General features: G+C 65.0%; 1 protein-coding gene and 1 long non-coding RNA gene across 2 annotated transcripts in view; one reads left to right on the plus strand and one right to left on the minus strand.

Annotated features, from left to right (window-relative positions):
- RADIL (Rap associating with DIL domain) overlaps positions 1-10,888 on the minus strand; it is a 60,679-nt gene that overhangs the window by 2,707 nt on the left and 47,084 nt on the right. The window contains 5 exon segments of the mRNA XM_034669750.1: positions 21-198; positions 785-935; positions 4,416-4,588; positions 5,233-5,470; positions 6,692-6,804. Of these exon segments, the coding sequence (XP_034525641.1) occupies positions 21-198; positions 785-935; positions 4,416-4,588; positions 5,233-5,470; positions 6,692-6,804 (853 nt within the window).
- On the plus strand, positions 23-3,107 carry LOC105236376. The gene is made up of 4 exons (XR_002142138.2): positions 23-165; positions 259-1,097; positions 1,202-1,376; positions 1,674-3,107. It is a non-coding gene; the product is annotated as an uncharacterized LOC105236376 (long non-coding RNA).

Here is a 10,888-nt window from a genome sequence, read left to right on the forward strand (position 1 = left end):
GCCGGGCCGGTACCTCGCACTCCGGCTGGGCAGGCCCACCGACGGGGCTGGGCTTGCGCAAGCTCCACAGGAAGTGGCGGATGTAGAGAAGGTGCTGGTAGATGCTGTCGTCCAGGCAGTCCGTCTCCAAGTCCACCTGGAAGCCCTCGCTGGGCAACACGATAGGTGGGGGGTTTTCGTACGACTCCAGGACCTCCTCTGCGGGAGGGGGGACGGCGTGACCAGCCGGCCAAGACCAGACTTCCTGCCCATCCCCAGGCATGCCAGCCACCCCCCCACACACACCGTCGGGACTGGGGACACCGCCGGGGGGCACCCGGGCAAAGGCAACCTGCCCAAGCCAGCGCTCGACACTTCTGCATCCAGTGACCACCCAGCACGAAGCCCGAGCTGCCGACCGGAACCTCCAGCCACAGCTGTGTCCCCCGTGCCTGCCCCTCCCGGGCGTGTCCCGGGGATCCAGACAGCAGGGGGCTTGTCTGCCCTGGAACAGGAACCCCCCCCCCCAGGAGGAAGGCTGGCACCCACACTGTGGGGGGCCCCCAGCAGAGGGCCCGCCCCACGACAGGCCTCAGAAGTGAGGAGCTCTGTGGGCTCTGACCTCCCTCTTGGGGGGGGGTCTCCTGTCCCCAGGTGGGGAACAGGGCGGGGCACTCCAGGAGGAAGATGGCCCAGGGCGGAGGTGGCCGATGCTCTGCGGGCTCCTCGAAGTCCCCAGGGAGGCTCCCCTTCCCCCCAGCACGGCATGCGGGGCCCCTGGCTCCTGCCCCCCGAGGCGGCTCACCTGACTTGAAGGCGTCAGGGCTGTCCTGGGCCCCTGGCTCCCAGGCACTCATGGGGCCCATGGCTGAGGCCAGCTGGTACTGGGTCAGCAGCCGGTGCAGCTGCGCGGGGCTCAGGGTGGGGAACGCAGCCCGCAAGTTTGCCCAGCTCATCTGGGGGACAAGAAGGAGCTTATGGTCAGGGGTTCCCCCCCCATGGCACAGCCACACGCCCGGGGGGGCGTCTTCTGGGCACTTTGGGGGCAGGAGCAGAGGGTCCAGGCTTCCAGGTCACATGCTCCCAGCTCACTCTCGCAGCGCCTTGGCGTCCGTGAGGTCGGTGAGGGGGTCAAAGTCCCGTGGGCGGCCAGGGTGGGGGGAGGTGGCTGTTGGGGGGGGGAGCAGCCAGCAGGCACCACACCCAGTGCTCTGTCCACCAGACATGCTTCTCGTGACCTTGCCTCGCGGGGCTGAGAAGGGAGGAAGAGAGACCTGTGGACTCGGGGAAAGAGAAATGGCATTCCTGCCTCACAGTGTGAGAGACCCTACCTGCCAGGCTGAAGACAAGCATGGAGGCAAAGCCTTCCCCCACTTGGAACCCCCAAGACCGGCTCTGTGAGTACAGGACAGGGAAGCTTCCTCGAGGCGGACCAGCAGCCCAAGCCGTGTAGAAAAGGGTGGACTAGTGCACAAAATCCAACAGCTTGCATCGTCCCCCGTGACCCTGGGCTCTTGTTTTCTGGAACCCTCTCTTCTGCTCTCCGGGCTAATCCTGATTTCTGTGACTCAGGCCCTCAGGACTGACCCAGAGCGCGGTGGCTCCCTTGTCCCCCAGCTTCTGACATGGCTCTTGGAAGTTGGAAACCACTGTGACGGCTGATCTTGGGATGTGTCCTGTCCTCATTCTTCCAGGAAGTTCTCAGGCTCCTCGTGGCCATGGTCCCGACCGTGCGGTGCTAGGTCCCATGCAAGTCCGTTCCAGCCCCGGGCTGCGCTGTCCGGAACGTCCGGGTGACTTGGCCTGAGGATTCCGCCTCCCCGGCTCTTTCCCGACTTGCTGCTCGGAGCCTGGGCCTCGCCGGCAGGTCCTTCCCCTCCCATCTTGCCGTCGCTCCTCTGCCTCCCTCTCCGGGTTTACTGCCAAGGGGCCTGGGCTGTGGGTAGCGAGTGCCTTTGCTGGAGGGACAGCTGTGTCCCGGGACTACCTATGGGGGAGCACAGGGCAGCCGCTGGGAGCCCCCCCGGGATGGCCTCTGCTGGCCCGAGGCGGTGCCTTTTGGTTTTCTCAGTTCCTAGAATCCCAGATTCCCTCCCCCGGCTGCATGGTGTCCGGGGCTGGCACCGGGGAGGGCACCAGTGACCCAGCACGCTCCCGGGTCCTTACCCGAGTGCAGGGACACTTGCTGGGTGACTTCCTGGACTCTCTCCCGATCTTGCCACTGAATCCTTCCTCTCTGCTGTCACAGTGTAAGTTTCCAAGAATCTTTTTGGTTCTTTTATATATAGAATCCTGTTATTATTTTACAGACACTGAGTCTTCTGTTTTTATGAACATTTTGTTCATTTGTTTCTTCTCCCTGAGAAGTCTGTTTCAGGGGATGGCAGACTATGGCCTGAGGCCTGTATTTATAGGGCCCTCGAGCTAAGAATGGTTTTCCCATTTTATAAAGAGCTTAACAACAAAGAATTTGGGATGGTGACACTGTGCGGCCTGCAAAGGCTAACGTAGCGATCACCCGGCCCTTTACAGAGAAGTCTGCCAACCCTATCTGTGTCCCCTAGCCTCTCTCCCCACGTCCATCTCTCGTGTTGGAAGCTGCCCCCTCAGTCTGCCTGGCTGGCTCGTGGTGGGACGCGGGTCGACGTCCTGCACCCACCCTGGGCTGTCACCGACCACCCAGCACTGCCAGGCCAGCCACCTGCTGGGTGGAAGGCACAGGCCCCTGCGCAGCTGGCCGCGGCACATGGCCTCCAGCGCTCAGAAGCGCCTTGGCCCCCAGGAAGCCCCCTTTTTCAGAATAAGATTCCTGGTGTCAGGGTGACAGCCTGGTGTTCTCCTGGAGACCCTTCGTTGGCAGCACTCTAGCAATCAGCCGGGGCTTCTGCCGGCGTGAGGGGGGGGCACGCGGCCGTGCAGGAAGGGGCAGCTGAGGACCCAGCGCTGCCGCTCCGTCCTCTTCCTGTGCGTGTCATGTTAACGAGGGTGGCCCCGTGACCTCCCCACGCGTGTCTGCGACATGCCGGCCGCAGCCCTGGTGGCAGGAGAGCCACAGCGAGCTCTGCTCGGGCAGCCAGGCACCCCTTGCTATGAATAAATGTTTCCGCAGTTTGACGGGGACACAGTCATTCCTGCTTGCTTGCTGCGTTCGTTCTGAAGATGTCCCCTTCTCCGTTCCGATAGTGGCAGTTCGTCATTTCCCACTTTCATTACACTTTTCGAAGAGCCACTCTTGGCCTCTTGCTCGTCTGTTGTCCGTGTGCAGACCTTCGGGCTTGACTGGCGGCTCTGCTCCGGGACCTCCCTTCCCGGCCCGATCCCGGCCTCGCGCACGGGGGCCACACGCCTTCCTCAGGCAGCCGTCTCTGCAGCCCAGGTGCCCACCCGCCTCCTCGCTCCACATCTCGTCTTGTCCGTGTTCTCTGTCCCTGGGGGCTTGTGCCACCAAGAAGCCAACCGAACGCCTACGTTCCATCTGCGATCTGCGCACACACCGCCCCAGCTTCTGAATTTTCTCTAGTGAACCCATGCGTCACTTTTAGAATAAAAAAAATCCAGTAACTCAAAAGACACCCGAGCAAGACCTAGTCCCAGCACGTGGCAGATTCTCCGCATCTGCTGGGCAATCCCCGGCCGCGGGGCCTCAGCGTGGCCAGCACGAAGCAGCTACCGCCTTATGAAGCGCCGGTGACCCCAACACAGACGAGACCTGTGTGTGACCCCTGGGCAGAGGCGGAGGGCTCCAGCTACACCTGACCGGCAGGTCCGCGGTCCCTGCAGGAGCGTCCTGGCTACGCCCAAGGTGCCCTTTTGGTCCAGGCGCTCCCGGTGGCGCCAGCCGTGCAGACCTGTCCCCACCATCCCTGGGGCACACCGGGTGCTTTGCCAGGCAGGAAAGGGACACCGCTGGTTTGGTTTCATGGATCATCCGTGACGACAGGTAGTGACCGAGGTGGGGGGGGGGCGTCCTCACTCCCTGTCGTGCTTCTGACAAGTGACCACACTCCCACGGTTCCGGGGGTCAGACGTCCAGCAGGCGTGGGGCCAAAACCGAGGAGCCAGCGAGGCTGCCTTCTCCCTGCACATCGGGGCCGTCTGAATTCAGCTGAGGGCCGTTCCCGGCTTCTTGGGGCCGCCGCACCCCGTGGTCCATTTCAGAGCCAGCCGAGCGGTTGAGTCCCTCCTGCTCCCATCCTCTCGGACCCACCCTCCCGGTCCCTCCTCCGCTTCTAAGGGTCGTGCACTTAGACGGCGCCCAGCGGACAAGCCAGGGTCAGCTCCGCATCTCGGGGTCCCCAAGCAGAGTCGCACGTGCAGAGCCCCCTGTGCCATGTGGGGTCAGGGACTGGACACGGACCTCGCCGGAGCCGCTCTGCGTGCTCCCAGAGCCCAGAAGCAGCTCTGAGGCCCACACAGGTCATGCGGCGCCTGCCTACCTGGATGAGCTGTGCGCGGGGTGTGGCCAGCAGGTTGAGCGCGCAGGAAAGCTTCCGGAAGAAGCGCTCTCCGGCCTCCCCGTGGCCGGCACTCCTCGTCCACTCCAACAGCTGCTGCAGGCGGGCGCTCGCCTGGACGCCTCTGGGCCAGTGGAAGCAACTCAGCGAGGGGCCTGGGAGCGGGGACGGGAGGTGATGCCCCACGGCTCCCAGCATGGCAGGCACGCTGCCCGCCTTCCCCACAGAGCTCCCCAACACCCGTCCTCCCCGGCTCCAAGCCTCTGAGGAGGGAGGGGCTGTGACAGCCACAGATTCCCAAGTGCAGAGATGTGTCCACACCTACAGCCGAGACCCCCCCCCACCTGGATCCTTCCCACAAACCCCGACCAGCCCGGGAAGGCCACGCTGGTGACACGTGTGCCACAGGTCTGCACGCGTGGCATGCTCATGTCCCCGTGTCCCAGTGGGGCCCAACTGGAAGGAACTGGCACCACAAGCCCCTGGTAGTGAGGAGTCTGGGGGCAGAGGCCACGTCCCTTCTCTGAGACTGTCCCTCCTCACTTCCCGCTGAGGCTCTGTGGGGATATAATGAACCAGGAAAGGCCTGTGCAGACCCCCCCCCACCCCGGGACCAATCTCCAGACACTGACGGACACTCCCGCTTCTAGAGGCACTGGCCCTGCGACAGCAGCAGCTCTGGGCCTCTACCTCCCCGCAGGACCCCCAGGCAGCAAGATGCCTCGGCCCCCCAGCTCCTGCCAGCACACGCTCGGGTTCTCCTGCGGCAGGGGCAGGGGTCCCCAACCCCGGGCCTCACCCTTGTCCAGGAGCTGGTTGAAGAGCAGAGTGCTGGAGAAGAAGAGGAGGTAGGCCAGCACCTGGGAGGCGATCTCGGGGTGCACCCGGAACTGCCGCAGGAGGTCCAGGGTGGCCTGGTATACGGACACGACGTGGCGCAGCTCCTCCGGCAGCTGGGGGGCAGAGCACCAGCTCTCTCGGCGCTCCGTCTGGAAAGGGGGGCACTCCAGCAGGGCTGGGAGGCAGACGTACAGGGACTGGGGGCGAGAGGGAAACGCGAGCTGCCGTCGGCAAGGGCCCTGGGGGCACATGAGCCCCCCGCCTGGGCCAGATCAGTGTCCTGCTGAACAGGCCCCGGCTGCCCGGGGCCACGGGGGGCTCAGGAGCAGCTCGGTGAAAGGAGCAGAGGACAACAGGAGCAGCACAGAGCCCCAGCCAAAGGGCCGCTGGAGACGCCCCACAGTTCTTGGGGGGGGGGACTGCGCCCCTCCTGTTTTATCAGAAGGGTGGTGAGGGGCCAGCAGCTGGTCCCCTGAGGGACCACACCCCCTGCGCCGGAGCACCCCTTCCCGCGGACCGGAGCACCCCTTCCCGCGGACCGGAGCCAGGCTCAGCAGCCTGGGGGCCAAGGGGAAGGCCTGGCAGGACGGCAGGCACCCACACTCGTCTCGGGGGTGACGGGGCAGCATCGGCTGCTCCCCAGAAACAAGGTGAAGGCACCACCTCCGAGGGGAGTCCTCGCTGCCACCACACCTCAAGGTGACCCTGGGATGACAGGTCAAGGGCAACGCCACGCATCCCCACTCGGACCCCCAGGGCACATGATGGGGGCTCCTTCCTGTTTGGCCAAGACACTGAGGCTGTGTCCTCAACCCAGGGCTCCCTGCAGCTGGGAGCAACCGAGCACGGGGCTGCCTGACGCAGCCGTCCAGACTGCACGCAGAACAAACGCGGAATCCATTTCTCCAATCAACCCTCTTGCTTCTCGCTGGAGAGCAGCTGGGCCGGATTCCTCATCCCCCACCAAATCCATCCAAGTTCGAACGCAGTCTCAGCCAGTCCCCTGGGCTCCCCCAGCCAGGACCATCTGCCGCAGGGGCCCCTCCTCTTTCCACCCCCCCTTTACCCCGAGGCTCCGACGCCCTCTCTGCTCACCACAGTGGCCACCGACGCCCACGGAGCACACACCCCACCTTCCATATCACCCCCCAGAGCAACCAGTCCTCCAGCCCCGCCCCCCCACACCATGGGCCCCTGCGCAGCCAGCCGGCCCCAGGACAAGGGTGACGCGAGCCAGGAGGGCAGGAGGGAGAGCAGCTCAAGGGCGCTCGAGGCTCAAGGGCGCACGGGCAGCCATTAGAGCTCAGAATCCTCGAGCAAGGTGGGAAGAGCACCTCTCCTTCCCGGTCCCCTCCCCCCGGGGAGCCATGAGGAGCACAGCCTGCCCCGTCCGTCCCCGAGCCGGCAGCGCGCCGTACCTTCGAGACGTAGTACACGCACTGCTGGAAAGCGTACAGGATGACCTCCTCCAGCACCGCCATGGCCTCCTCGCTGGCCGTCAGCGTGCAGGAGAACAGGGACTCCTTGGAGCCTGTGGGAGACAGCGGGACGCGGTTACGCCGGCGTGTGCTCACCCAAGTCCCCATCTTGGGTTTGGGGGTGCGATAGCCAAAGCTCCCCAGCCCGGCCGGCACAGCCTCCCAGGGCTGCAGGGGTGAGACGCGGGCCCCCTGCTCCCGGGCCGGCGAGGCTGAAGCGACGCGAGGCGCACATGAAGCTCGTTACTGACTAGACTCCAGACACGTCTTCCGCGGGAACCAACAGCCCCCGCAATAGCAGATTCTGACCCGACGCCCCTGCGGCCGCTTCTCACTCCGCGCACGGGTCAGAGGATCACTGGCCAGAGCTCCGCAGGAGACGTCCCTCCACGGAATCGTGACGTTTCCAAGGAGAGAGAAACCCAATGGCCTACGTGCCCCGTTCTCCCCCCTGCACCCGGGACAGACTGCAGAGAAGACGCTGCTCGGAGAGCAGGACTCTCGACAGCCCCACGGAGGGAGGCAGCCTCGGCTCCAGACGGGTCCCCCCGAACCACAGGCCCAGGTGGGCGGGCCTCCCCAGACAGGCTGGAGCTGAGCCTGGGGAACTGCGAGGGAGGCCTGCCTACCGGGGCCCTTGCGGGGGGGGGGAGTGGTGTCAGTGGATGCCTGATGATTCTTTATCTCTGGGAGGGATTCCCGTAAAGTCAAGAAGCCAAATTGGCCACAGGGACCCCAATACCAGAGAACCCCAACAGGACGGAAATGTCCTGAGGGGCCTCCAGGACACGTTAGCAGGAGTGCCCGCGGCCTGGCCGCTCTGCCTTGTCTCCCACGGTCTCAGATCCCCGCCCCACTCCAGGAGCTGCGGGCAGGCAGCTGGGACGTGCACATCCCGTGTAGACGGGCGCCAGCTCATTCCGCCACAGCCTCTTCCTTACCACACAGTGTGGCCCCCACGCTCTAGGACTCCCCTCCCCGGGCTGGGAGGGAGGTGCTGGGTCTGACAGGGCCTCCCAGGAGCACGGGGACCCAGGCCACCCACTGCTGGACAAACAGAAGAGTGTGCGAGCCCATCAGAGATGCCAGCCCTACAGCCATCTGAGTGCACCACTGCTGGAGGGACTTCCCTTTCCAGGGCTTGGGGCGCTCCTGCCCCTGGACCCACAGAGCACCCCCAAAGACCTCACTCCCCAGGAAGCCGCCTGGCTCGGGAAGCCAGAGGCCTGCCCCACCTGCCCAGGGTCCTCCCCAGAGCCCGGCCTGTGGGGTTGCATTCGGGACAGACCCTGGTGGGGCCCAGCTGCTCCCAGCAGCCTCACTGGGCTTCAGAGGAGAGGCAAATCAGACAACTTTGGAGGCCCCGGGGCTTGGGGGAGCCAGAGGTCTTGCTAGGCCGCTGGGCTGTAGCACCCCAGGCCTAGAGAAACACACAAGGCTGCCCACTGCTGACCGTGGCCCCTGCAGACCAAATACGACCCACAGCCGATGGAAGCCAGCGGGAACCGGGCCAAGAAACCAGTTCCAAACCCTTTCCCTGGAGCAGGGCCTGGACCAGGGCAGGGTGGGGGGGAGCCTCCTACATGGCCAGCTGGTCCGAGAAAGCCCACCTCTACCCCCTGTGGGTGTGGGGGCTCTGGCGGTAGGAGGGACAGCAGGAGGAGGAGGCCAGGACCCAGCAGAGTGCAGCCGCGGGGAGGCCCCCAGCAGCGGCCATACGACTCTCTCAGACGTCACTGGAAAACCAGCCAAAGCACGTGTACCCATGGTGTGGGCTCCGCTGGCGTTTCCCAGCAAGCTGACTCTCATACGAGCCTTTTGGGGTCGGCGGCCTGCACTCGAGGTCCCCAGACACACAGGGGCTGAGGCAGAGCCACAGAGGTTCTCAGCGAATAAAATACCTCCCACCCCCGATGGGCCCACCTTCCATCCGCCTGTAGGAGGGAGGCGTCCTGCATAAGAGCTTTGGACAACAAAGATTGTTTGTGGAACGAAAAGGCGATTTTCCAGCGTTCAGGACGTGACATCTGTTTTCAGAAATCTTCCCACAGAAATTTCCCGCTGAAGGTCAGGAGGCCGAGATGGGACTCTCACCTCGCCTCTGGCCTCTGCTGATGGGATTTTTCCTCTAAGCTCTCCAGCGCCTGCCCTGCACAGGACACGGTCTGTGGGGCGCTCAGATCCTGCTGCGGCCTCCCCAGCCCGTGGGGCCCCAGGGGCAGACAGAGGCGGACAGAGGCGGGGCCCCGGCCAGCCGCGGGCTCACTCTCCCAGCCTTGATGGCCTACGCGACATCCAGGCCCCGGACCAAAAATAACTTCCTCCAAGGGCAGAGGCAGCGGCTAAGGAAGCAGGGCCTCCATCGGCCCCAAGAAGCTCTTGTGAGGAAAATCCGCCCGCCCCAGGCTCCCTGTGCCCAGGAGGCAGGCCCGGGGCATCCAAAGACCACCGCGTCTCAACAGAGCGTGTGACATCAGGGCGGACGAGATGGGGCGTCAGCAGGACTCACCCACCGACACTGTGCCCAAAAACCATGGAGGGGGCAGTTCTCCCAGCCGACTGTGCTGGCGGCAAAACAGGCGGGACTCCCTGTCAACACCCCCGACCTCCAGACATCTTGCTCAAAAGGGCCACATGCGCCCGCAGACGAGCCAGAGGCCCAGGTGCTCCCTGGCCAACGCCACGTCCAGAAGAGGGGCCCCTCCGTTCGGAACAGCTGGAAGGCCCCAAGGACACCTGCGGGCTTTGGAGAGAAAGAGGCCCTGGGTTCTGGGAGCACCAAGCTCAGGACAGCCCAGGCTGCGGGAACAGAGCCAGTGCCCTCACTCTGGAGACGCACAGGGAAGGTCGTTTATGTCACATTCGGGGGAAAAAGCCGGGTAACTGGCTGCTTCGGGCCCAGGCCTTGTGGACGGAGAGCACGGCAGCATCCTGGGAGGTCTCATTGGACGCCTTGCACAACGTCCACCCAAGGGGAACGGGGATGGGGGCCATAGGTCAGCAGGCCTGAATGCCCACTGGGACACGGAAGGTTCTAGTACATCCCTCTACATATCCACAAAAGCCCTGATGCCCAGGCCCTGGAAGCCCAAGGAAGCTCCCAGTGTCCCTTTCACTGTGAGGTGGGGATAAGAAAACACTAAGAAGCCGTGACTGACGAGAAGGGACACAGACACACCCGCCAGGCCGCCTCCACTGGCTCCGCGAGGCCAGGCACCAGCCCGGCTGGCCCTCCGTCCCACCCGTCTCCACAGCTCCTGGACGGTCAAAGCACACAGTAGGACCGCCTGCCCTGTGCAGACCACCACCCCTCACTCTCAGCCACCAAGAGCCCCTCATCTCTGGAAATCTAGCCCCTCCCAGGGGCTCAGCAGGGTCCCGCACCACCTGGGCGAGGTCCAGGACCCCACGCTTCCTGCTCACGGCTCTCCCACACGGAGCCCGTGGCCACCCCTGGGAGACGGCTGGCACACAGACGCCGAGCAACGTCCAGCAGACTGAGCCCACGGGGGAGCCTCGGCCCGGCCCTCCTGCCTGGCTTCCGTCCCAGCTCCGGGGGCATCCTTCAGAGTCAGGCCCGCCAACCACACCTGCCCGGGATCCCCTGTGGCTGCGGCTGCCTCTGGTTTTGCCACAGGAACGAGGTATTGGGGGGGCTGTGGCCTCTGCCCCTGGGACCACCCCACCCTCCTTCCCGGCTGTTCCGGGAGCCACAACGCAGACGCACAGCGGCTGAAATCCCAGGCCCAACGCCACCCTCTTCTGGAAGCCCCCAGGCTGCCCCAGGCAGCGTCTGTCAGTGTTGCCATCACAGAATCTAACGTGGCCCCGAAGCCAACCAGCCCCCAGGGGCACCGTGTTTCCTCTCGGAACCCGTAGTGCGCCCCATGAGGGACAGCCCAGGCCCGAGGCACTGCACGCTTTCTGCCGGCCTCCGCAGGCGACACGCTTGTGGAGGCGCTGAGTGCGTGACAGTCCGGGGACGCGAGGGGCTGGTTTGCCCGACCGCCAGTGTCACCCCCCTCAGAGGAACCCCCACACAACGCCACCTCCCTAGGTTCGAGCGGCCGACTGCAGCCTGGGTCCGCGAGGGGACACCCGCTGCCCCCGGGACCCCCCACTACCCCCACGAGGGAC

The sequence above is a fragment of the Ailuropoda melanoleuca genome, chromosome 10, assembly GCF_002007445.2.
Source record: "Ailuropoda melanoleuca isolate Jingjing chromosome 10, ASM200744v2, whole genome shotgun sequence".
NCBI classification, from domain to species: Eukaryota; Metazoa; Chordata; class Mammalia; order Carnivora; family Ursidae; genus Ailuropoda; species Ailuropoda melanoleuca.